This window comes from Neopsephotus bourkii, unplaced genomic scaffold (assembly GCF_033783945.1).
Source record: "Neopsephotus bourkii isolate Nb327-2 ecotype Australia unplaced genomic scaffold, CSIRO-AGI_Nbou_v1 NB_1615, whole genome shotgun sequence".
In the NCBI taxonomy this organism is placed as follows: Eukaryota; Metazoa; Chordata; class Aves; order Psittaciformes; family Psittacidae; genus Neopsephotus; species Neopsephotus bourkii.
Genome location: NW_026902090.1, coordinates 2,421,919 through 2,449,160, shown reverse-complemented (window position 1 = coordinate 2,449,160; position 27,242 = coordinate 2,421,919). Strand labels below are relative to the sequence as shown.

The 27,242-nt window shown below is 43.2% G+C and overlaps 2 protein-coding genes across 3 annotated transcripts in view; both read right to left on the bottom strand.

The window, feature by feature from the left end:
- The window catches only part of NEURL1 (neuralized E3 ubiquitin protein ligase 1), a 228,775-nt gene that overhangs the window by 200,970 nt on the left and 563 nt on the right, over nt 1-27,242 (bottom strand). The gene's annotated exons all lie outside the window — the stretch shown is intronic.
- On the bottom strand, nt 851-25,755 carry PDCD11 (programmed cell death 11). Of its 2 annotated transcripts, XM_061372593.1 has the most exons (36): nt 25,604-25,754; nt 24,538-24,646; nt 23,814-23,945; nt 23,509-23,676; nt 22,903-23,064; nt 22,264-22,387; nt 21,730-21,911; nt 21,090-21,197; nt 19,810-20,016; nt 19,392-19,516; nt 18,797-18,857; nt 17,964-18,110; nt 17,601-17,852; nt 16,640-16,783; nt 15,762-15,962; nt 15,051-15,221; nt 14,431-14,650; nt 13,223-13,375; nt 12,100-12,215; nt 11,418-11,935; nt 10,870-10,932; nt 10,303-10,411; nt 9,711-9,800; nt 9,294-9,396; nt 8,605-8,782; nt 7,905-7,961; nt 6,989-7,111; nt 6,574-6,696; nt 6,195-6,390; nt 5,677-5,793; nt 5,204-5,347; nt 3,944-4,194; nt 3,129-3,297; nt 2,697-2,850; nt 1,959-2,124; nt 851-1,284 (listed from the first exon to the last, which is right to left on the bottom strand). In XM_061372593.1, the coding sequence occupies exons 2-36, from the start codon at nt 24,637-24,639 to the stop codon at nt 1,113-1,115; spliced, it is 5,508 nt and encodes a 1,835-aa protein (XP_061228577.1). In that variant the 5' UTR covers nt 24,640-24,646; nt 25,604-25,754; the 3' UTR covers nt 851-1,112. The 2 variants fall into 2 exon arrangements, with proteins under 2 accessions (XP_061228577.1, XP_061228578.1); XM_061372594.1 differs by lacking the exon at nt 1,959-2,124 and having other exon boundaries at nt 1,121-1,284; nt 25,604-25,755.

Sequence of the window (27,242 nt, the reverse complement as noted above, 5' to 3'; positions counted from 1 at the left end):
GGACTTGGGCATGAATTAAGTACTGAATCATTCAACCTTGCCAACAGTGGGCATTCACAGAGGCAGAAGAGCTGGGTCCTGCAGAGCTCTGGTTTTGAGTTCAGAGTACCTACAATGAGTAAGACTCTTCCAAGTTTGGCATTTCAAAGCTGGGCACCCACTCACTAGTGTCTACATTGGATAATCTTAGAATGGTTAGGGCTGGAAATGACTTTATGATCATCTAGTTCATGTAAAACATGTAGATGATGACATCCGCACCTTACTGGAGTTGCAAGAAGGCACCAACACCAGTGATAGAGACTACACAAGCATGCAAGATTCCTGGCTTTTTCCAAGCAGGTTAGATTGGGTTGACTTTTTTTCAGCACAGAAAAAATACTTTTTTCTTTGACTTCACTGATTTCTCTTGAGAGACAACAACTACAATTTTTTCTGTCATCAATCCCTGGCACCTTGTTACGACAGATGGTTGCAGCCATGGGATTCATCACAACTGGATGCTGTGGGCTTTAAAGGCATATGTCCTTTCAGATGAAGAAGATGAGCATTCTGGGGTGCACTAGGAAAAGCATTACCAGCATACTAAGGGAGGTCATCCTTCCCCTCTACTCTGCAGTGATGAGACATCTGAGATGATGTATCAAGTACTGGGCTCCCTGGTACAGGACAGATACAGGCTTACTGAAGTGAGTCTAGCAGAGGGACAGGAAAATGATTATGCAATTGGACTATCCATCATACAAGGAGAGGCTGAGAGCTGTGCCTGATCAGCCTCAGGAAAAAGCCCAAGGTGGCTCTTATTCACATGTATACCTGACACAAGGATGTAGAACAGATATGGCCGATGTTTGTATTGGTTATAAAACAGTCTATATTTAAAAAAAACATGTCTTCAAAGTCATCAACAGACCAGGATTATTTGTAACATCTGGACAAAGCTGCAAACATTTATCAAATCTTTTCCTTAGTTTGCTCTTTGCACTTTGGTTTGGTCATAGACCAATACTCTCCAGCAACTCACTGTCCATGGACACCCATGGCAGAATTCCACGTCTCAGCTTCCACACCCCATTTACAGCTGAGTCTCTCTGCTTTTACTTGCATCATACTTAGATGTCAGCAAGGGAACTCTTGGTCTCCACATACTCAAGTGCTGCTCTTTTAACAGCCAAGACACTTTCTGTTGTACCAAATTTCTTCTCATAATCCAGGTAACGTTTAAAGAGGAATTTCATCTTCTTTGGTGCCAAGCTCAGGTGTACAACCCTCTCAAAGATGTCCCTGCAAGAAATCAAAGTAACTCAGAACACTGTGGTGGTGACAGCTCTCAACGCAAGCCCCCAGTCTTGCCATTGAGCAAAGAGCAGGAAGTGAGGGAAGATATTCAACCTGCTTAAAGAAGATTCCTGACATCTGGCCAAACCCTCGAAGTAGAAGCTTTCTATTTGCTTGCAGAACATTAAGGCTGCTAGTCAACTTAAGCTAAGATCCAGCCACTATATCTGACCCTGTGTTTGTTAAGTAGATGTGGCTGGATCCATAGTGTAGGAAGCTGGACTTCTTCCTTTTGTGAAGTCTGAGAAAAGAGAAGGCAAGAAAAATACCTCCATCTTTATGTTACAGGATACACAAGGGATCGACCTCACCCTTCAGATACAAGGCAATCCCTCTGGAGGGACAGGTGAACTTCAGTGCAAATCCTCTAGTTTCTCTCACGTAGGCCACTACTTACAAACCAAGTCTCTCTCTGCCCTATGGATCTCCTTGGAGTCCTCTCAGCCCTGGCAAGGATAAGCACTTCCATACACCCCAGTTTTCTTTCTCTAGGTGACAAAAATCCTCTTTTGCTTTGCTCTAGGAAGCCCTATATGCGCTGCAGGGTACCTCTGTTCTCTTCAGGTGTTGCTCCAAACACTGTACTCTGTCCCTTCCCAGCCTCCTGTAGAAGAACTTACCGTACTTCCTTCTGGCTGCCATGTTTGATCATGATGTCTATGTAGATGGACCAGATGTCTGTTCGCTTGGGATAGCTGCTGAGGGTGCTCTCAAAGAGAGCCTTGGCATGTTCTGGGTCCCCAAAACGAAACTCCATCTGTGCAAACCTTGAAATGACATCCACATCTAGAACAAGTAATGACATGTTAGGGTATCACAACAGTTCTCTTCCCCACGAAAAAACCCATGAGTGGAAATTACATAGAACAAGAGGCAGGCACAGAGACAGCATCATCTCTACCCAGAGGCAAAAGGCTCTATTGTAAAGTGGTTCTGGACCAAGGTGGAATCAGAATGGGAGAGAGAAGGGTCACACTTCACTTCCTATTTCAGCTCTTTGCAGGAGACAGAAATCTATTCTTAAATTCAAAATGCATCTTGCAGCATCCATGTGCAGCCCCACAGACCTCAGACTAGACAAACTAAACTTTTTTAGAGGGCTGTAAGAATCAAAACAGCCTTTGCTTTGGGTGCCTTGCTTTTGCTCATATCAGCAAATTGTATTACAGGAGAATTTAGCACTGATATCCACATTGAAGATTCCTCTCCCCTGAGAGACAAAGGCAGCATGTTCAGCACCAACTAGTTGCACTTTTCACCTATTACAAACATTGTCACAGGCAATGCACAGAGAGCAGACCATCTACTGGAGACCTGTCAAAACATGGCCCACATTAAGGATGGGGAAGAGTACTTACGTTCTTTGGTGGGCAAAGCCTTGAGAGCACGATCCAAAAGCCTGTGTGTAGCCTCAGTTTGGCCTTGCTTCAGGAGGAAAGAGGCATATTTCAGCCACACAGACTTCTCCTGACGGAAACGTTTCAGCATCGTGTGGTACAATTCTTCTGCTTGCTGGAAGGGCAGAGTTGGGTTAGATCATGCAGATTCATAATGAAGCCGTGCAGCTTTAAGACTTTTACCCTTGGCCCAGGTACCTGCGAACACTTAGGCCAGAAAAGTAAGTATCAATAATCCCTTGTCTGCTGTCAATCATAACTATTAATTTCAGTTAGGAACAGGAGAGGCCTAACATCTGACATCTCTAAGTTTACACAGCCAGTACTGGTAGTTTACTACCAATGGCATGACTGGACGGGACACGTAACTGGGACCTGCTGACACTATCTTACCTTGTACTTCTCTGAGCTGGCATATATGTCACACAGATGCTGGAAGACTTTCAGAGGTTCGTTGTATTGAACAGCTCTCTCAAAGACCTTCATCAGTGTCTCCTCAGTACCATACATGTTCTCCAAGTTCAGCAAAGCTACCCAGACATTCAGCTTCTCCTGTTCTTCCCTTAAAGCAGATGTAAACAAGCATATTTAGTCTTTTACCAGTCTTCATCAGCTTTTTGCAAACCACCCTACAAAGACTCACTAACTTGTAGCCTGCCTCCAGCATAAAGGAAGGGGGCATATTGCTCACTGACACACCAGTTTTAGAGCAAAGCACAGCAGTTGTTTTACACTACAACTTTTGATCACCGTTGTTTGTAATTAAAAAACACAAGGATGATTCAAGAAAGCACAATATACTTAATCATGGTGTAGAGATGATTTAATATACAAGGGTGCAGCCCTGTGAAAAAGCAATAGTTCGTTTCATGTTTTGATTCAAAGACAACATCACTGACAGCATTATGCTCTTCCAAACCCTTCTGACTGCTTAAAAGTATGTGTGCACTCAGTGATACCCTGGGGGAGTTACTGCACCCATGAGCTGCAGCAACCAAGCTTCAGGCCAACTGTGGTGATTCAGGACAGACCTTCAAAGGGACAGCTGACAATCGCTACCATTTAATCCTTTTGAGCTCACTGAAACAGACCTTGGCACTCCACACTTAAATGCATGCACACTGATGACGCTACCAATGCTCTTCTCCCACAGCTACCTCACCATCATTTATTCGTTGGAACAAAGAAAGGCAAAGCCCCATTATTACCTGAAGCTGATTGTTTTAAGCGCTCTCTCAGCCACAGCTCTGGCCTTCTCAATCTCAGTAGCCTGGAGGTGGAAAGCCATGTACTGTAGCCAGAGAATGGAGCTGTTGGGACTGCTCAGCACCAGGCGGTCAAAGTCATCTGCTGACTGGGGCTGTCGACTGGGGTCCATCAGAGCTGCCTCTAATTTGCACAGCTCCTTCTCCTTCTTCTGCTTCTCTAGCTCCTTCTCCTTCTTTGTTTGTTTTTTCAGCTGAAAGAGCAAAAAAGGAGGACTGGAAAAAAGCAGGCACTACATGTGGGAACAGGCAGGCCTGCAGTTTTCACATGAAGAGATGAAGCCAATTGTTTAAGAGGAGGAAAATGGCACATGCACTCCAGCCCTTCACATCTCCAAGCAAAGCAACAGAACATGAAATCTCAGTTATTTTAATAAAATACATTGAAGGACCAATTACTTCGCTAGTCTTGCACCCCAACAGCAGGATTCACACTCCACCCCTCATTCTTCCATCTTTGCTCTCCTGGCCAGTGCTCACCACCACCATTCACTCTGTAAAAATCCACAATACATGGGGAGAAATTGTGCTAGGCTGGGGGATGTTGCTGGATCACTAGAGTGGCTCAGGTCTAAACTGGGAACTTACAGTACCATAGCTCTCTGCACAAGGCAGCTACACCCTGGGCAACAAAGCATCAGCAATGCATGGCCTTTGCAGAGGTGAGTTTTGAGGGACAGGGGAAATCCTGAAGAGCAAGCATGAAAGCAATTCATGAGCTTGTTTCTGTTTTTGTTGAATTGCTCACATGGGAAAACTCTTCTAAAACAGTACAGCATAAATGAATTTTTTTGTGGTTTTCTAAATAAGAGGACTATAACTTGAAAAGATTTTTCACCTTCAGGTTTTCCTGTAAATTTATAACACTCAGAAAGGTAAAAAACCCAAAGCTGATATCAAATACAAAAATTTCACACTTTCATTAAAATGCTTTTTTTTTTGACCCTAAATAATTTTCATGTCAACATGAAAAACCCTATTTTCATGCAGCTTTGCTAAAATAGGGGCTTTTGTCCTCTGCTTCAGAGATATCTGCTGCTAAGCTCAGTGCTTGGAGTAGTTAAGGGAATTCTGTATTAGCTGTCAGAGATGTTCCGTTCGGTTAAAAGGCTTTGCTATGGGACAGAGATATGCAAATACCAAGACATCACATTACAGCCACCATGTGGTGTCTCCTGTGCAGACAAGACTAGTACACAGTACCTTTGAGTGCGGATCCTCCTCCTCCTCGCTCTCTGAGCTCTCTTCCTTCTGATTCAGCACAGGTATATCCATGGCATTCATATCCTCATCCCAGGTGAAGCCCACAGAAACCTGCAGCCTGGGAGCTTCACTGGGTTTTCTTATCTGTTTGGAGAAATACAGGGAATGCCCTGGTTTTTAATCTGAAGTTTTTACACTGCAACAGGACAACTGCTGTTTGCTTGTGGCTTCTCTCTGGCCAGAACTACTGACTTCTCACACGTGCAACAGCCCACCAGCAAAACATTAAACTCTGATCACCTTTGGTGTAATTTAAACTCAATCTATCTCAAGCCATTTTCAGACAACACAAATACCAATCTGTGTGACTTCTGTCCACAGCAATGATACTTATTGTCATCCAATCAAAACTGACACACCTCAACAGGCCTGGAAAGTCATTTCAGGCTCAGGTTCTCCTCCAAACCTCTCACCTTAGATTTATTTTTATCTGCCTCTTCCTCCTGGTCATCCTCCTCCCGGTAATATACCTCAATTCCACTGTCATTTTCATCTGTGGGGCAGATCTTCCGTTTTTTTGGCTTTGCCTCCTGCAGCAAGGGGAAATGAATGGATGGTGGAGGGCAACAACTGGGATAAATCACAAAGGCAATTCTGATCACAAAGTTAAGAGTGACAGCAGAGAAAGTGATGCCCTGGGCACAGCACCTCCCACTATCCTCTCACATAACAGAGACAACAGAGAATAAACCCATGCTCACCTACATATGGTGTGAAGACCAATAGTACAGGTCCACAGGCAACATGATTTGGCTGCTAATTCAGTTAATTCCTACCCAAACTGAATGTTTTTTTCTGATCTTCAATACAATTTAATCTTTTTTTTCCTCTCTGTATAATATGTCAGCCTGTTCCCAGTGGATATTCTTAGTCCCTCCAGTATGTGAGCCAACCAACTCCTTTGGCATGCTCTGTGCAATCACATCCATACCTGCTCACTTTCAGAGCTTCTTATTCTCCGTTTTGTCTTCACCTTAAGCTGTTCTCTCTTCTCCCTATCATCTGCCTCTCTTTTCTCTTCTTCTGCTTTATATCGTGGTAGGCCCAGGGATTCAGGCAAGATGCTTGGCATCCCAGTGTCCTCAGGTAGGAGAGAAAGCTCAATATGTTTTTCTTTACCATTTACACTGTGGTGCCAGGAGTAGCAGGAGACAAGGGGGAAAAATAAATAAATATCAGAGCATTTACAATGACTACTATGAACTTCCTTCAAATCTTCCCAGCTTTTATCCTTCCTCTTTCCATTCTCTCCTCCTCCAGCATCTCCTTTCTACTAATTCATAGCCCCTTTTAAAGAACGTTGGACCTACCCAAGCACCTTGGCAGTGAGCAGCTTTCCTTCAGGCAGGTACTTTTCATATAAGGAGTGTTTCTGTACAAAGTAAGGGGAGACATTCTGGAACAGTATTCGGCCCAGAAGAGAAGGCGACAAGCTGAGAAGAGGAATAAAACCACAAATAAGTATTCCACAGTGGGAGAAAAGCAAAAGTGCAGTGATGATATGTGTGGCACCACCAGTTCTGTATAGCGACACACAAACTTCCCCTACTTTAATTTCATAAGCTCAAGAAAGTAACAATGACATCTTGGTTCCGAGGAGCAAATTCATTTTGCAACATCACACTAGGCTAGAGACCACCCCCAAACAAGATTCCAGAATCATCCATCCAAAGCAAGTTCTCTGAGACCCCTTATTTATCAGATTAATTTCCTTATGCTACTCACCTAAAGAATACACCTGATGGAGTGATTGATTTGACATAGCCTCTCACTAGATGGCCTTTTTTAACATCCTTAATACATGTTATTTCAACATCCTCCACTTTGCTTTTGCTTTTTGGGTTTAGCCTAAAAGAAAAGAGAGTTTATAAATTAAAGCGCCTACCTGAATAATCCACATCCTGCTCTGAATATCAAAAAACAGAAATCAGTATTAACAACATCTTGTACTTTCTGCAAAATGTACCAGATCAGAGACACCCTTCAGTTTATTCAGATGTACTAATGGACTATCTGCATCTCTGCCAAGCTATACGTAACATTAGGAAACAGACATGCTGCTGTAAATGAAGCCAAACAAAACAGATCAGCCTGGCTTCCTCTGCCACTAAGAAAATGAGGAGAGTAAAATCCTACATGAAATTCTGCACAGCACTAGCTTGGGTTTTTTTCCCCCACTTACTTGTAAGGTAGCTCATTCCACATGCTTTATGCATTTTTGTTCCTTAGAGAAGACAAAGCAAGAGGCTCAGTTTTAAGAGATAATTTAGGACCACATCTGCTATTTAATCAAAATTGTTAAAATGCAGATGAACACTGAGATGTAACATGTTTGTACTGCAAATTCAATAGTGGAACTTTCCCTTTCTTCCCAAATACATATACAAAAGAAGTTAAGTCAGGTCTAGAAAATACAATAAACAAGATCAGCTTTACATTAAGGGTCAAACATCTCCATGCCAATACACAGGAAAATCTTTCTGAAGTAGGAACAAGTCTCATCCCTAAAAAAGAAAAAAATAAAACCCTCTAGTCCTTGTCCTTTTAATACTTCACACTGGTCCATCTAAACCAACAGTTACTGTATTTTACGATCCTTTTCTTCACTAGGAGATCAACAGACTGGAGTGGTGACACATACCGGGATTGGCGGAGAGATAACTGGATTTTGCCATTCTCATTGGAGAGGATGTAACACCTGCATGGCAGAGTAAGGAGAGAAAACAGAAAACCTGTTAAAAAAAAGACACAGGTAAAATAACAGGTATTCTCACCAGCAGAATGATGCTCCAGAGGTAAGAAACTACTCTGTCCCTCGGAGCACCTGCTGTTTAACACAAGCTAGCAAGACACAACAGTTCATGAAATCAGCTAAAGGGCTTTTTGAACCATATCTACTTGCTTTACTCAGTCTCTATTGCTAGTACAAAAGAGTTGAAGACTGTTACAGCTGAATCACTTGGTCTGTGGCGCTCTCCAGCATTCCCAACCAGTCTGTGAAGTAGGGAAATGAAATTACTTGTGCATTACAAATGTAAAGACAGCTGACTTGCCAAACAGCTCACAGAACCACAGCAGAGCTGGGATAACTGGCTTCCCTCAGTCCCATCAGCAACTTAGTTGCTGCTCAAAACACAGTCCAAGAAGGGAGCTGAAAAGAGGCTTGCTCATATATAGAAAAGGCTTTCACCCAAACACATATAAGGTCTTAAGTCAGCATTACTTTTAGCTACAGACTGAACCTTATAGGTCTGGCATCATCTTATGACAGCAAAAAAGCCTGTAACCAAAGGAGGACATTTCTAAGCCCTGCAGCTTGAGGGAACAGGAGAACTACTGACCTGACAATCTTGCCAGCTTTGAAGTCAACCAGAGGGTCCTCCGTGTAAGTATCACTCAGGTGAAAGATGCTGACTTTGCCAGTCTTCCCACCTGGCAGCGCAATGGTCAAACCAATGTGTGGAGTCACCTTTTTTACCATGCCTACAGTAATGGTGCCCTGCTCCAGTGACTGAATTCCTGGCAAAAGTGAAGGAGGAACAGAGCTTCACAGACTTCAAAAGTATGCAACCAAAAAACAGGGGGAATGAGTCAGTGAAGCTGGTTTTAGTTGCTTAGTCACATATCAAACCCACCAACTTTCGGTAAGGTGTAGCCTATGCATTCTGAGTTCACAGCAACATTTGCCTTGGCAGCCCAGACAAGGTCCTTTAGTTGCACAGTTCCAGATCCAGAATAACTGACGAATGATAACAAATGTACCATCTCAAGTCTGAGATCAGAAGGGAGTATGTTTGTAAGGGCTCAAAGAGGGGCTTCATGCTGAGACTGTAGTAAAGTGATTCTTTAACCTAAAGGTCTGACCACTTTTGCCTTGCATGCTGCTACACCTGGGTCAGAGTCACAGGGGTTATTTCTGTCCTACAGGGAGGTACAGCTTGGCTCTGGAGTATAACTTGAGGCGTCAGCGCACATCAACCTCTGAGTAAAACATAGGTGGTGGGGTCCTGCTGTGAAGTCTCCACTATACCTGTGAGCGACAAGCAGAGGTTTGTTTTGGTGACGTCTGTTCCAGTCACTGTAGCTGATATTGCCTGGCCATTTTTGAAGCTCTTTTCTGGATGTTTCAAGACCTGAAAGAAAAGACAGATTTCCACTTATTGCTAGAAAAAGAGCTCTGCACAACTCTGGTATTTCTTCTATAAAGCTTTACAATTTCTAGGCACAACTTTTATGTATATACTTGACAGCATTGCTTCAGTGGCTTTGCTGACCTGAGCCAAACCAGCTACAGGCATAGTACTTGCTTGTCAGAGAGGTGCAGTGATGCCTGTAACAGAGTACTGGGTTATAAGTTCACATGGATGTCAGAAGCATCTGCAGTCATTGCTTGCAGCCATGTGCATGGAAAAAGTTACATTTAACTTTATCTGTAATGGCCTCTTACCTTGGTGTTCAGAGACAGCAGCAGATGAGGAACTCTTCCTCGAATGTCAGGGGCAACTTCTACCTCCAGCCAATTCTTAGGGATGTTATACTAAGAAGACAGCACATAACCAGAGAAAACAACATGAGACCTTGGGAAAAAAATCCTTCCCTGGTGGGTTTGTTAATTTAAGGCTAGAAAGAACTACTCCAGTCGTAGCTCTTGCACCAAGCAAAAACAGTGATTTGGGTTCTACTCTTATAAGCATACCACTGCTGTGATTCACAGACAAGTCCTCACAAGTGATCAGCAGTAAGAGTATTTGGTGCTGGTGGCATACGCAATTTCTCAAAGCTCCCTTTGCTAGAGTGCAGGGTGAAAAGCATCTGCTGGCAACACATAGGCATGTCAAAGAGGATGTGTCAGCTTGACTACGTTAAGCATAGAAAATGTGACTTCCTTCTCCCTTTAAGATGCTACACTTTGCATGGGCTACACTCAAAGCTAATGAAGACCACAGCAATGTCAGTGTTTAGGTTTGAACTAAGGCCCCTTGAGGCCACCCCCACTTGCTGCCTCCCCAACACACTTGTTACGAAGACTCTGACCTCACCTTTTTCACAAAACAGGTGATTGTCTGTCCAACACTGTATAGCTCAGGTTTCTTGGTGGCACTGTCTTCTTTAAGGCTCAGCACTCCTGTGACTTCCCCTTCTATTTCACTGTTTCCAAACAAAGAAAGAGGCTATCTGTAAGACAGCTTTGGTCCTAATGATGATCAAGATAGGAGTTAGAAACCCAGGGGATTATGGTGACAATGCCATTGTGACTTTCATTCCCATCCCCTCCCCAGCTGCACCCTTCTACAGGGAATTAATTCTTCCCTGGACTTGAGGGAATCATTTGGACATGAACAGATATGCCAGACTCTAGACTGGTAGACCCTGAAGCCAAAAGGACATTTAAAGGAAGTCAGGTGCTAGGAAAGCTCTGTGAGGTTTAACACAGCTCACAGGCTCAAGTTAGTGAAAGAGAGAGTAGGAGGCCTTGCCGCACTGCATTCACGTGAAGGTACTTGCTCACAGCCAGCTCCTTCACAGATGGGAGGAGCAAGGGAGGAAACCCATAAGGATATAAGGTCTGTGAAGCACCTGCAGACAACACAGAGACCAATACTTACCTTGGTCGAATGCTGAGCTCTGGAATGGACTGTGTGAAGTGTGGATGGGTGATAGGCAGGTATCTAAAGAAGAGGAAGAAGAAATTTTCTCATGATCTCCCCAGGCCCCAGTCACCCACTTATAATCCCTCTGCACTGGCAAAAGAAACCAGGTGTAAGCCCCCTGAAGTTACCAAAGCCTTCCTTCCAGTTCCAGTTCTCCCCAGTACTATTTCACTGGCAATTTAGGTACCCAAAATACTCCATCAAATTTAGCCCCTGTAGCCAAATCTTGCTTATATTTAAGGCTTCCACTGGACCTTTGGAGTTTAGACATCTCTTTTTCTTACAATCTATACTCAAGATAAATACATTGACACAGGTAGAGAGCTAGTTCACCAAAACCTGGACTTGGGATAGAATATAATAGATTTCCTCAGGGCTCAACTACTCCAGCAAAGGTAGCTGTTAACAGCATCTGCTGACAGAGGGAACAGCCTAGAACATCTGAGTATCTGTTTTAGCCTTCTCATTCTCCAAGAAGTAATATTATGTGCATGTTTTCCCACCTGTGAGTATTCACTTCTCTGCCTCCAACGACTCGAGCAGTCACCTTCTGTCCAGTTTTCAAGGTAAATGTTGGAAAAGAGCCTATAGGAACTTCATCCAGAATCCGGGATGCATGGATTGAACCTGTCAGCTTGTCATCAATAGCAACTGTGACATGGGTTGATTTGACAGATTTAACAATACCGGTAACAACATCCCCCAGGGAAAGCGAGTGTTTCACAGCAGGAACCACCTCTTCTAATGCTGTCTCAGATTCATTCCGGACCCTTACAAAAACATTCTTCTTTTCTGAGCCTTGTACTGCTAATAAGAGTCCGTGGTCATTCTCCTTCACTACTTTTAAGGTTGCAGAGACTGTTTGTCCCACCTTCAGTTTTTCTGAGTCAAAGCGGAAGGTGTCATTGAAGTGAGATGCTATGGGGATAGCTGCCAGCTGGCCTGTTTCCAAAGACACGATGGCAAAGTCTTCTGCTATGTGCTGCACGACGGCATAGTGCTGGGAGTTCCCTGTGAGCCGCTAGACAGAAATGGAGACAGTGACTTCTCCTGCTGAGACTCTGACTCTCTCCCCTCTACCTCCCATGGTTCTCAAAGAGGAAACAGCCCCCCCTCAAAATGCATTAATCACTTAAAGTTTGCTAGATGATCAGAAACACACAAATCCAAAAACCAAACACATACTTGCTTGGCTCTTCGTTTTAACAGTTCTTCCCGAAGAGAAACATAGACCTTGGATGTGAGGGCATCCACATGAAGAACCAGCGCCTTGGTTTTCTCACCAGGAATAAATTTTTTGTCTACAAATGAGAAAAAGGAGATTATCTCCTGATGATAGTGAAGAATTTTGAGCAACTGAGCTAGTAGCACATGACAGGAAGGGTTGCCTGTGCTCCAGTTTAACTCCTGAAAAACACAGTGATAAAAAGACTACTTAATTGCTAACTGGAACTAAGTAACTGTAACAAAGTCAACTTAGTACCAAATGTATAATAAGTCTCAGGAAAGAACAGATTCCTCCAACATTAATGGCAAGAAGCTAATAATAGGGGATCTTTTTTATTTGGAAAAAGTCTGATCCTTTCATGGAAGAGCTAAATGGATTTTATGAAGATGGAACTCTTCAATAATGCAGACAAGGCTGACTAAACACAAATTCAAGGTAATACGGGTTTTGAAAAATTATGCCAACACATGCACAAAAACATCATCACTTTAATTGCTGCTGGAAACACAGAAGTGCTGGGATATTACTCCTGCTGAAGTTAGCAGTTTATATTGGTTTATTCATCATTTCGGCATGTACTTGCTTGGTTCTGCAGAATATGGCACTTTTCTGCTTTAATTTTTGAATTGCAAAGTACCAAAATTGCAGACCTGTTTTAAAGTCCCATTGATTTAAAAGAAAAATTAACAGCAATTGCAGATAGAGCATACTCTAAGGAATGTATTTCTAAAATAAATAAATGAGCACACTGAAAAGTAGCTTGTATTAGTACTTTGTCTATATACAGTACAGTTCAACTAAGGATCTCAGAGCATAAACTAGACCTCACAAGATACCCAAGATCTCAGGAAGGTTGAGATCCAGTTTAGAGATGAGGCAGCAGAGGCACAGGCAGGTTTAAAAGTTACGTTCCAAATCATGCAAATGGATGAATAACGCATTAGCAAATTACTCTTCAAGTCCATCCCTACTCTGATCAGACCCCTCCTATGTTAGTTCCTTGTCATCAGAATTCATTTCAGGACAGAGGTTTCAAAGTACAAGAGTGAAACCCAAAGCAACCAAAGACAAAACCCTGACCTCCCAAATGGTAGCGAGTGGCTGTTACAGTCAAGCCTGTAACACAGCTGCCACTGAACAGTGCTGAGCCATCCTCCTTTACATCCTGCACAACCAGCTGCAGCTCCTTCCCAGGCAGCAGCTCACAAAGGCCTTGGGTCATGCTGGACTCCCCTAAATAAAAGGAAAAAAAAGTGGGAAGTCAGTTTTACCTGTGTCCTTTCTTTGCAAAACAAAGACAAACTTCACATCTGCTCAAGAGTGCACAAACATTTATATACCCCTTCATAACAGAAAACAAAGTTCAGACTCCTGAATCTGTAGAAATACAAAGTCAACACTAAGAGTTAATCAAAGCAGAAACACTTCTGTGCCATGAAGGATCTGGTCATTTTCAAAAGAATATTTTCCAGTCTTACAGAAACACTGGCACCTGGCACTGCATGCAGTAAAAGGTAAAAAATAAAGGAGATTAATACTGAAACCGCAAAACAGACCTGCCACTTCACAATTTTAAGAAACAAAACATTCAAGACAAAAATGTTTTGTAACAAGATGTCACTATAGGTGAAACCTATAGAGTACTAAAAATTAATTACTGTCAGATTCAAATAGATAATCAGATAAACAAATAGAACCATAGAATAGTTAGGGTTGGAAAGGACCTTAAGATCATCGAGTTCCAAATAGAGACAACGCTTCCTGCGACACATAATTAAATGGTGAATTTACTGGCATATGTCTCAGTTGATTAAATTTTAGATTGGTTCATAAAGGAATTACAAACATTCACACCAAAAAAGCAAGGCTGGAGTAAGGCTTTGCTCCACAGAATATTCAATCTCACCCTGGCCTTTCTTATTTTCACCTTCACAGCACTTCAAGGAATCCATCTTTTTGTACCATTGTTATCTCCCCTTCCTCTTTTGGTGTATGGAGCTCGCAGTTTGTCTATTTTCCCCTTATTTTTAATTCTCTTAGAGACCTATCAACCTTACATGAAAAGAGCAGCTTCTTCGGCTTCTTCCAGCTGTAACTCCAAAAAGCCTTCTTGGCTTCAATGGCAGACACTGCAGGCACAACCCTCCTCCAATAAACACCTCTTGGAAGCCATGTCTTTGCTTGAACTGACTCCTTCACTTAAAAGAAAATGGTTTTCCCTCTTTGCTCCCCTGGAGCCCCCTTTTTGTGATATGATCTCCTTTAGCAGAATATGTGAAATCTTTTACCTCTTCTTCTCAACAAATTCCTGATTTCTTTCATCTCCTTGAAGTATTGATTCAGTAGGGCAAAGCTCTCTGCAGCAGAATTGCCTGAGCTGCACTCTGACACCTGCAGATTGAGGAGCACGCGCTGCTTCTCCTCATCAATGCTCATGACCTTCGCAATCACAGTCTGTCCCACCACAAAGTGGTCCTTGGTGTCTGTCACAAACTTGTCACTCATGCTCTGTGCAAAGAAAACAAAGGGGCATGGGTTACTGAGCATAGCTGCTAGCTATCAATCACCTGCAGCACTTCTCAGAACACGGGTTTACGTTAAGACTTTATGAAAATGCATAAGGAAATTCAACAGAGACTACCGAAAAGCCACCAATTAAAATTAATTACTGAAGTCACATGAAATCCTTGCTGAAACTTAAGCACACCTGAATAAAAGTCCTTAGTTATATTTTGGAAGTGAATTTGAACACAAACTTAAAAGCAGCTTCTACCCTACTGAGGGAAGCTGTGCAAACACAGGGTCCACGACCCTGTTGTTCGCTTGTTATGGTACCTCTGCCAAAAGCCATGTTCCAGGCATGACTGATTAAATACATGTTGTTTACTGAAGTGAGGGTATTGCTTACCACTTTGGGTGCCAGTCCTGTCACACCAAAAGGGAACTCCACAAACACTCCAAAAGGCACCACATTCCTCACATAACCAGTCAACAGCATTCCAGGCTGGATTTCAGAGAAACTTCTCACAACTTGCTCCTCCTGTACTGCAGAAATCACTGCAGACTTTCTGCTCAAGATCTGAACAACCAGTTAGGAAAAATGGGAAAAGATGAATCAAAGGAGCCTGATACCAAGCAAATCTCTTGGTGCTGCTAATCACTGAGCTAGAGCGTTTTTTGAAGGTTAGACAATTCAGGAACTCAAAATCCCGCAATTCCAATTTCTGTCTTGATCTGTCTACACTGAAGTTTAGCAACTGATGTCTCTTAAGCTGCTCAGCATTAAAAATGCATGTTTCACACTAGCAGAAATGCCAATTTCCTAAAATTTCAGTTCTGATTTTTGGTGTAAAAACAGCAAAATTTTTGCTCTGGAAGCTGGTTGGGAAGATCAGTCAATTCACAAGCAAGTCCTGGTTCTGATGGGATTCTAGCAGCAGCTGAGCCTCATTTCTAACACAAGCAAGTTATGACTGTTCAAAGCACTGATAGTTTTGACAGGCACATTCGCTTCAACACACTAACTAGTGTATCTTCTGTTTGTTGCAAATACTCTGGATTCCTGACATATACCTCCTCCCCACTTCTTTGCTTGACTGGTTGGGGTGGCAAAGGATACAATACGCTCTCCGTTGTCACTTAGGCACATAACTCTGGGCAGGACATCTCCCTCTTGAAGACAATGCCACAGGAGCTTGCTGGTAGCAACAAAGTCAGAGAGGTGCATTGTGGGAATTGAGGCTATCACGTTGCCTTCATCTTCCAAGACAGAAACCTCTAGCCCATTAACTTTCTTCTTCAAGACTTTTACATCAACTATCTGAAAAGAGAACAAATACAGTGATATAGAACTCCAAGTGTCTTTGAAGTTATCCCTTTCAGTGCACTGGGTACCAAATGCTGTGCTGCAGGGGCTCTGGCACTGCCTCCCAGCTATGCATGAAAGAAATCTCACATCAACAGGGCTATGCCTAAAAAGCACATCAACACTGATAGTAAAATAAAAAAGCAGCTCTCAGCTACCAGAGAAATCTAGAGCTACAAATATTCTCTTGGTTTTTATTTGAAGGGTGAAAGGAATAATTTAAACAAGATTAGTACTGTCCTGTTCCTGCATTAGCAGTATCTGCAGGGTGTTGGAAACTGGTAATTCCAAAGACAACAAGGAAGCATTTGAAAACATTTTTCTGAAGCTGTGTTTTTCCAGAGAGCAAAAGCAACTGGTTTTGGAGTGAGAACATCAGCAGCATGCAGAAGAAAGAGGACTCCACCTAGGAAAAGGAGCACTACTGGTACCTCCAGAAGGACCGCCCTGGGACTCCTTTATTCTGACCTTTGACAACAGAGGTTTTGATCCAGGAGACCAACCACACAATAAGAAATGCACATTTAATGCTAGCTCCTAACAAACAACAGATTTTCTTCAAAATTATATCAAATCGCTTGGAAAACAAGTAGCAAAAGGTAAAAAAAGGAAGCTGTCATTGAATTCAGTACCTCTCCTGTTTGATATTTCACTTCCTGTTTCTTCTTTGGAGTATGTTCCTTTTTGTCATCCAGGGCAGGTTTGCTTGATAACCTGAAGGACAGCAAGAGTCTTTCCTGCTGGGGCTCACATTTTAAGACTATTACTTTAACAACCTGTAGCAAAAAAAAAAAAGAAAGATAAAACAAAAGTTTAATTCACCTGATACTCCTCCTCAGTGTGCTACCACTTACAAAATGAAACTGGAAAACGCATACACAGTATATTTTCCTTATGCCTAAGGGTAGCAGGCTAGTGGCGATAATTTAACAGGTTCAATCAGAGACAAATGTCTTTCTGATCACACAGATGGAAAATGAAAGTACACAATAATTAAGTGACTTGTTAAAAGTATGCTGCATGTTTGTAGCAGAGTTGAGGATAAAATTCAGATCTCCAAATTTCTAGTCAGAAATCTTGACTAGAAAATGACGCTTTTCTTTAGCCAGCCAAACCACAGCACTGAAGACAAAAAAAAGAGGGTTGAGATCTGTACAAGCTTGTGCACAACAAAGACCAGAACTTGGTGAGCAACACGGTTCCCAGAGCATCGGGTTTAAGATGTGTGGGATTTGAAACAAACAGGAAAATTAGAATAATGCAGAGGCAGAAAATCTCATCTTTCTTATTCTATGGGTAAGAGTTTTAAATTTCTCAGAAGAAACTGCAGCCTAGACCCTGTATCACATACCATGGTGCTTCCTGCACACCGTAACAGGCAGCCTAGAAACAAAGACAGGTCTGTGAAACACTCAAAGAGCTGCCTCTTTCACAGCCTAATGTGCTTAAATGGGGTATGATTATTACTTAAAGAACATAAACATCTCTTGGTGTAGCTGGTTCCTCAAGGGAAAAACCCATGGTTGAGCCAACTCAACTGCAGATTTCTCTTTTGCAAGCAAACACAATGCATGGCATCGGTACAGTAATTACCTGTCCTTCGTGGAAGACTTTCTCAGGACAAGATATGGGTTCTGAGCTCAGCTCATTCTTGGGTACCAGACCTTTGACATCATTGTAGAACTTTACAATACAGCCAAATTCCCTTGCACACACCACAAAGCCATGTGTGATCAGACCTGGTTTTGCATCTTCATAATTGGAGAGAACTGGAAGCTTCGATCGAACAAGATTTTTCTTTAAAGTAAGGATCAGCTTCTTTCCTGCAGGATTGCACTCCAGCACCTGCAAGAATGGAGTACAAGAAGGTTCAAAAAGCTTGTCTGCCATTGCCTGACCAATTCAGCCACTAAGTACTCAAAACAAAAGCTGAAGACCCTGTCTGGCAGCTCTCACCCGACACCTGACTTGATCTCCTATGTTATACTTCTTTTCAGGCTGTTTCAGGATCACATCAGCAAGATGCATAGATGGCACAAGCCCTTTAATCGCATCAGTCACTTTCACCTGCATCCCAATAGGTTTCAGAGCAAACACTTTACCCTAGAACAGAAAATAGGAAAAAGAATCAGTAAATATAACATGAAAAGCTGACCATGCACGGGTAGCAAACAGTCAAGACACTGCATTACCTATTATCACCAAATCTTATCGCCCTCTGAAAAATAAAATCTTAGTTCAACCCATGCTCCACCCAATCAATCTGACCCATTAACTTTTAACCATTCCATAAGGTTGTTTTACAGCCTCTTTTCATTAAGCATAGGCTACTTCTGCAAAATCCCTATTGACTCTGGGGAACTAGAACTGTTTCCAGAGACAAATGCAATACAGTCATGACCCAGGCATAAGAATAATAACCGAGTTACTTTCTGCCAACAGCTAACTGCAGTGGTCCACACATGAACTTTTTTACTTTGAGTGCAAGGTGAGTTTTAGTTTCTTTCTCTCAAGTCTTTCTAAAAATGTATTCACGGACATAAATGACTGACCATGGCTAAAATTTTATCCCCTTGGCAGCATCATGAATAAAAAACTGGACAAAATGGGGAATGAAGAGTACTGCATTCCATTAGAGTCCTGCAAGCATTGAGTCCTCCTCAATTTCATCTCTCTAGTCTGGATCAAAAGTTGAACACACATATCAGGCAGAGGAAATGCACATTAGCTATATCATTGTTCTAAGGATAATGACCACACAGTAGTGTTTAAGTCCTTCAGAAACTCACCTGCACCACATCCCCTGTGTGGATATCTTGGTATTGCAGAAACCGAGCTTCAATAATCTGACTAGGAAGGAGACACAGCAAGAGATGATGAGTCAACTTGAAGGAAGTCCAGGACAGGAGACAGTCCCTTACTTGCCTTGTCCCAAATATTCATTATCCCAACACACACACCCACCCACCCATGCTCCACAACTCCAGAGTTCTATGTTTTACTCTAACTGACCCACCTCCCAGAACAACCCTCTGGATATAAAGTTCAGGGAAGTTCACCAGGTTCCATTCCAGGTGACAGCCACACAGTTATGGCCACCAGCCACGGCTCTATGAAAGCAAAGCCCATCACCCACACTGCTTAAAGCCACAGAGATGGAATACTAAGAAGGAAAAGAAAATTGAGCTGGGACTTGGAAGATCGAGATTCAATTTCCTGTCAGCTACAGTCTTCTGACATGATCTCGGCAGAAGTAATTTAGCCTCCCTGCGCCTCAGCTCACCAACTGAGTTACAAACACCGTTGCAGCAAAGCAGCATTGCACTCTCAACCACCCACTTCTAATACTTCAACCAATGTTCTGGAAGAATCTATGGAACTTACTACTTCAGAGATACAATACACATCTCATCCATCAGGCTGTAGTCAATGATTCGACATTTATGTTTGCATCCTGCTTTAAATGCCCCAGGTTTAAATGATTTTCTGGTTTTTGAAAGATGTTTCAACTAGAAAAAACAAATTACAACTTAGTGTTTAGAAAACAGAAGCACTGATAGAGCCCTTAGGTTGAAGCGATAGCATCTAACAAAACTGATCCTCTACATACTCTCTCTATGAAGCAGGTTTCACCATTTCTTCCACAACAACCCTCCTACATTTCAACCCGAACAAGGGGAGGTATGATTTGGCAAACACCTTCCACGTTGTTTTAATTTTGTTACATTTGTCTCCTCCTAGCCTCCCTCCCCAGCAGGCCAAGATAGCTATGGAGGATTTGCCTCACTACCCTGACACTTACCCGTGCAAATGCAAGAGTGCCATCATCAAGCTCAAAGACAGCACCAAACTGCTTGTAGAAAGCTTTCACTGTCGACTCCTCCACCACTGCCCCTATGCGATCACTGCAGACCTGGTCTGGGGATCCCCCAGGGTGGAGGAAGGCCCGCCGCAGAGTGAGCCGCACCACCTTGGAGGTGGGGTTGATAGAGATGATGCAAGCTTTCACCTGGGAGAAGAAAATACTGTGTTCGTTAAACACAAGCTTGTAAACAAAAGAGCAGAAGGCATACTGCTCATGTTTTTAGACATTATGCTTGGTACCTGAACTCTCTGTCCATGTACAAATGCTTTCCAGTATTTACTACTATCACAGTATCACAGTATGTTAGAGATTGGAAGGGACCTCACAAGATCATCTAGTCCAATCCCCCTGCCGGAGCAGGAACACCTAGATAAGGTTACACAGGAACGTGTCCAGGCGGGTCTTGAATGTCTCTAGAGAAGGAGACTCCACAACCTCCCTGGGCAGCCTGTTCCAGTGTTCTGTCACCCTCTCTGAGAAGAAGTTTCTTCTCAAGTTTAAGTGGAACCTCTTGTGCTCCAGTTTGCACCCATTTCCCCTTGTCCTATCATTGTTTGCCACTGAGAAGAGCCTGGCTCCATCCTCGTGATTATATGCACTAATAAGGTCACCCCTCAATCTCCTCTTCTCCAAACTATAGAGACCCAGCTCCCTCAGTCTTTCCTCATAAGGGAGATGCTCCACTCCCTTAATCATCTTAGTCGCCCTGCGCTGGACTCTCTCCAGCAGGTCCCTGTCCTTCTTAAACTGAGGGGCCCAGAACTGGACACAATATTCCAGATGAGGTCTCACCAGGGCCGAGTAGAGGGGAAGGAGGACCTCTCTCGACCTACTAACCACCCCCCTTCTAATACACCCCAGGATGCCATTGGCCATGACATCACTTCAGTTTTAACAGCTTCATAGATGAGGGAGTATTGCTTTTGTCTGTTGCTTACAGACTAGTCTGGTACCAGCAAAGTGAGGGGAACATGACCACAACAAGTAATGTTTCTATCACTTGCAAGTCTCTCATGCTTCCCAAGTCAGTATTCCATTAACCCAGGAATTACTTTGCTCATTACAACTCTAAAGCAGCCATGATAATAATTCAAATAAAGGATGAGAAAGGCAGCTATCATCAGCAAGATTTCAGAGGTTATTCCACAGAAAATCTGGAGAAGATAAGAGATGTTGTAAGCAATATACCAACTCCAGCCATCCTTCACCCTCCTCACCGTTTGATCTGGAGAATAGCTCGTGGATTTCTCTGGGTCCATGTGCATGAAATCCACAATGCCAGTGAAAAAAGACAGAAAGCTCAGCTTGATCCCAAGGGGAGCCACCTAGGAAGGGGAAGGAAAAAATGCCAAAATAAGATTTTTCACTCCATTTTCATGCAGTTCAGAGAGCAATTCACAAGTGTCACAGAAAGGCACTGCCAGTGCCAATCAACAAGCACAACACAAGAGTCCAGGAAACCTCTAACGATTCTGCTTCCTACATTGTTTTCCAAAAGTTACCCTTGAGATTTTTGATAATGTTGTGTATACTCTGAAGACCACTGCTAATCTGTTTAATACTTTACCTAGGTAAAATGCCAGAGAAGCACAAAATGGATCCTGTTCTGCTTCAAGCTTCATCACCGACTTCAGGCTGAAGCCTTTATACTCATGGCATCACAACCAGGACTGAGATCACACCTTAGATAAATGATGTGGAGCAAGTGTCTAGTAGTTAATACTGTTTGCTACTGTAATTAAGCCCAAGTACAAAATTTTCCAGAACATAAACTTCCATCTCTATTTCAGCTGTCTCTCTGTCTCAGCAAGGCTCAAACACACCACAACCCCAAATCAAATCCCAGCTAGAGCTTACCTTCTGCACTCGAGCTTTCACCACCAGCCCTGGCAATAAATTAGAGAGTGACCAGTTCTGTCTCTCTGTTGCAAGGGATGAAGCAACCTCTGATCGATCAATGGACAAAAGGACCACTCTTCCCTCGTTCTTTACTTCCACAATGACACAGTTCAGATTCTGGCCTATTTTCAAGTCAGACCCTACAAGGACAAGTCACAGCATAAAACCTCCACCAGGAACATTCAAGGATTCCCTTCCACTCTTTCCAAATCTTTTTTCAGAGTTCCCTCTATTTTAAGAAGTTAGAAGTCCTCTCAATTCAAGTGAAGTCTACTGCCACCAGGGATGGACAGACTTGGAACAGTAACATAATCCATCAGAAAACAGGCTGAAAGCCAGCAGTTTGTTGCAGACCACCCACAAAACTGTTTTCAGCAACTTGCAACGATTCCACATTGACCCAATCTCACTGAGGTGCACTAAAACCACAGATAAAATAAGCTTTAATCAGTCATTCTCCACCTCACTTTTAACTCCCGCACTACTTCTTACCTCTCTTGACTGTTTTGATGTAATTTTGGGCTTTCTGACGAGGCAGGAAAGCATTAGTCCCACTGACTCCAATATCAATGAGGTAGCCATGGTCCTCCACACTAGACACGACGCCAGAAAGCAGCTGATGGGAGAGAAGCACTGCAATTCAGTAATGTGATAAAACACCAGAATGCACATCTGCTAAGGTATTTCCCACCCAAGCACTCACTTGTTTCATAGGACAGAGAACTGATGTTTCCAGAGCAGCAGAAAGAACACAGTATTATTTCTTACCATACAGCTCATACAGTAGTGAGGTCTCAGCTCTACCCTTATCTGACTATGGATGGATGGATTTCATAAACCGGAAGGGGAAAAAATTTGGATGCTCAAAACCAAAAGTAATGAAGAAATCTACCCAGAAAGAAATCATTAAATAACTTGTCCATATCAAAATAGAATCAGGCAAACGTGTTTCATGAGAGACACCTGGTGCCAAGACCCAGCACTATTCTCTCCTCCCAGGTCTCCTATGGCGGGAGGAGCTCCATATTCTGCTCTGATCTCATGCAAGGACAAATTGAAATGTTCCCCCATGCATTATGCAAGAGGCGCCCCCTAAACCTAGAAAGGCTGTGACAGACCCAGAGCACGTACCATGCCTGGTGCTAGTGCGGAAGCATTCAGACCCTTATTGACCTTCTTGGGGTCAATCGATAATTTGATACTCCGACGTCCATCAGCACTCTTCTCAACAGTGGTCACAATACACCTGACCAGTGTCCCTGGAGAATACAAGTCCACGAGCGAATTCAAGTCCTGCCCAGAAAGATGATAAAGAGAAACACATAAAAAAGTTATTATTTTACATAACATAAAAAGGTGTTGTGATTTAACCCCAACCAGCAACTAAGTACCATGCAGCCCATCACTCAATTCCCCACCCCACCACCCAGCCGGTGGGACAGGGAGGAAAATCAGAAACAGATAAAACCCATGGGCTGAGATAACAACACTTTAACAGTTAAAATATCTTGTTATCATGATACTATAAAATAATAATACATGTATTATCAAGATAAGTTGTTATTATGAAAAGTAAAAAGAGAGACATAAACTCCAACAACTGATGAACACTACAATTGCTTGCCACTCCACTGAACAATTACTGTCCTTCTAGCAAACAGCACCATCAGGTAATTGCAAATTTGCTTGGAAAAGCCAGTTCCCAGGCACAGTCACAGACACAGTTCAAGATCTTACCTCCAGAAGTTCTCCTTGGGCCACCTGCTGGCTCAGCAATTTGTTGTAGGCATCACTGATCTGTGTGACCGGTACAAATCCTGAAAGTCCATTGGGCAAACTTACGACTAGCTCGTAGTCACTGACCTCTTTTATACAGCCAAGGAGCAGCATCCCCTCACAGAGTGCCTGGGAAAGCAGGAAGAATAGCATAATGTGGTTATCAGGATGGTAAAGATATTTCTGTTCTTACCTCAGTAAGTAAGAACATGCCATTTTTACATAGCCCAGAAGAGAGATGCATACAAAAACATTTTACCACAAACCTCAATCATCAATGGCTCAATAGTCACAAAACTTTCTTTAGCAGCAGCTATGTTGTCTGCCTTGAACTTTTTTTGCTTTCCTTGATCCTTTTGGCTCCTTTTTCTTTTCTGGGGCTTTTCTTCATGGTGAACCTAAAGCAGATTATAAGCAGAGAGTGTAAAATATAAAAGTGGATAAAGAGATGAACTTTGCACTAAGGCAGAACTCCACTGCCAGGAATAAAAGTAGAAGCACATACTAGGATTGGAGAGAAAAAGAGAACCACCCTGGTAACTGCTATAGGCCTACATGTAAGTCTTCCAAAATATCTCCCTTGGGCTGAAGCTTATCATTTATGAAACTGTGAATCTTGGGAATGGAAGAGAGTGGCACAAGATCTGCACCACACGACTAACAGAAGCAGAAAGACTAAACTTAGTCTATACCCACTAACACCAGCCTCACTACACAAGCACCTCAGGGGAAAAAGTGCTTGCGTATAGTTTAGAAGATAAAGCCTGTTCAGTAATTTTGATCTAACTTTTTCTGTTACCACATTTAATATGCATCAGACATTGGGGATCTTTAAGCGATCAGGAGAAAGGTAGATGTCAGACATTATCTCTTCTTGCAAATCCTTCCTATAGTCTGTTATAGAAGTGAGGGATAGGAAGGATTGCAGGTCATATTCTGAGACTGGAAGAGCCCTGAGAAGAGTTAATCGAGAACACACAAATAACGTACATCAAACAAATTGTCCCGCTCGAACTTTGTGTTGGGTGTTTTTCCCTCTGTGGGTTTTTTCTGGATGCCCCCTCGAGGAAAGTTTTCTTCCATGGATGCCATGCTTGCACTTCTGTAAGACAAATGATAAAACAGAAATTTGACGTGCAGTTGTTAGGCTTGTTCCTCATAAACACTGAAGAGATACATGAGTGAACTACCCCCAGACTAAGAGAGAATTCAGATTACAGTTGGTCATTGACAGAACATAATCCCTGAATGTATTTAACATTTGATTACACTAATTATTGCAGTGGGCCATCTAAATATATACATCCCTAACACTTTTTACTATTACCCAATTCTACAGGGTAATAAAGACTAAAGTATTATTTTTTTAAAGCATACAGATGCACCACACAGATATTCATTAAACTGCTTGAATCATAATTTTCCTGAACAGTGGACAAGCCAAAATTACCAGCTTCAGTCACCAAGAAGAAAGTTATGAATGAAACTAAGCAAGCATGGTATGCAGTTTCACTTTTTGGATATCACCTGTAAAGGGTAAGCTATAAGATATATACATATATAGTTCTATATACATATATGAAAATCTATTCTATAGCATATATTCTATAGAGAGCTATAGAATAGCTCTATTACATACATATAACAGAATCATAGAATTGACTAGATTGGAAAAGACCTTTAAGATCATGAAGTCCAGCCTTTACCTCTGAAATGCCTAGTCCACCATGACACTAAAATAGATACATTTAACCTTACTACACTTCCATGAATAAACAACACCTCATTCACTAGGCCACGATCCACATGCTATGCATTACTTTAGTCAACAGCACCTCTAAAGAAACCTGCACTGAAACAGGACGCTGTCATATTTAAAAGCAGTCTGCTAGGCACAGAGAACTCACTTAAACGAGAAAGCACATGTAACATTGAAGCTCACGGAAGCACGCTTCAGCAGAGGGCTCGCTAAGCCACAGAGACCCCTTCCACCGCCAGTACCCGAGCCACGCCGCGCAGTGGGAGCGGGCAGGGCTGGAGCTCTGCCCGCAGGGACCTCACCTCCCCGGCCGCCGCCGCCGCTCTGTCCCCGCAGCGCCTCGCTCGCCGCCGGGAGACCGCGACTGAGACCCACACGCGGGAGCACAGCCAGCGGCCGGAAGCGGTACCCAGGGCAGGAGGCAAAGGTCAGACGGAAGCAGCGAACCACTCCTCAGCCAACCACGAGGAGGGGGCGGAGACAACCCTCTCACTGGAGAGAGGGCAGCCAATCAGCGCGGCTCGCGGTGGCTGCGCGCGGCGCTCTGGGGCCGCCATTTTGTGGGAGGGCCCTGGCGAAGGGCAGAGTGTGGCGGCAGCGGTGGGACAGCGGCAGCAGCTGAGGTATAGCGGGGAGCGAGCCTGACCCCCCCAGACCCCTGCCTGTGTACCCCTTCTATAGGGCTGTGGCGCCGGGCGGGAGGGTGGCTCTCTGTGGCTCCGAGCTGCGGCTGTACCCCGGGGCCTCCGCGACCTTCAGCCTCTGCGTCCCTTCCCCTGGCCTGAGGGAGCTGAGGAGAGGGAGCGCCGGGGTCGCGGCTGTCTGAGCCAGCGAGATGGGTCTGGCTCCTGTGCGGGGCTGGAGAGAGCGCGGCAGCCGGCGGCGCCCGGTGTCAGGGCAGCAAGGGGAAGCGGCCCGGGAACGGCAAGGGCACCGGGCTCTTCTGATAAAGAAAAGCTGTATTGTGGTGTTTGGGCTCTGAGCCGGCCTCGGAAAGACGCAGTGACTCCGGGGTTTTTTGTCGGTCAGGCATAAGAAAATATGACCTTGACTTTCCAAGTCATGTGTGGCTAATACTTAACGGAGTTTGTTTCATTGCGATTTTTAGCTGTTAGTCTACTTGCAGGTGTGCTTACCTGATTATGCACCAGAGATAAATTACTGGATTGTGTTTGCTTAAGAGCTATATTAATTAGCATAATACCTGATGTAGCAATGTCTTGTGTCCCTCTTCTTCTGCAATGCCAGTGGCTAGAGCATCTGTCTGGTTTGTTTGGTAACCGTATGATATGTGTGCTTGTTTGGGGGTGAGTTACAAAACAAATATGTTTGTCCTAAACATAAATAAATCCCTCTTAAACGTAAGAAAAATGTATCTTTAAACATTAAAATCACTTTTATTCTAAGTTTGATCAACACTATAAGAACTGTTTCCCTGGGGAGTTGTGAAGTCTCCATCTGTGAAGGTATTAAAGACCTGACTGGATGTGTTCCCCTGATATGGGCAGGTTGGGGTTGGACTGTGCAATCTCTGCGGTGCCAACCTGAACCATTTAGTGAATCTGGAAACACACTACTGTAGCCACACCATGCTTTTATGTTACTGAACATCTTACATGTGAAACTTTAGTCCAGACACAGACAAAATATAAGTGTGCCCTCATGTACTTAGTGTTTTTGTTGTCCTGTGAAAGCACTTCTGAGGCTGGCTCTAATAACTTGCTGATCTAGTTGAAAAATATCTAGATCTGTGAACACTAGGGTTAGAAAGTAAGATGCAATAGAGGCGTACAGCTGAGAGCAGGGCAATTCTTATTACCAACACTTGCACTTTAATATGGTAAGGGTGTTGTAAAGCATCATTTTGAATAACCAAACAGAGTAGCGGTCTACTCTGAATGTTGTCACTGAGTTTTTGAGTATGTCATTGAGCTGT

Excerpts from the sequence above, each read along its gene's own strand:
- PDCD11 (XM_061372593.1), bottom strand. The coding sequence starts at position 24,639 with ATGGCATCCATGGAAGAAAACTTTCCTCGAGGGGGCATCCAGAAAAAA. Across the intron at positions 21,198-21,729 it reads TGAAAGCTCGAGTGCAGAAG|GTGGCTCCCCTTGGGATCAA; the intron begins GTAAGCTCTAGC and ends TCCCCTTCCTAG. Across the intron at positions 5,348-5,676 it reads CAGATAAAAATAAATCTAAG|ATAAGAAAACCCAGTGAAGC; the intron begins GTGAGAGGTTTG and ends TTCTCCAAACAG.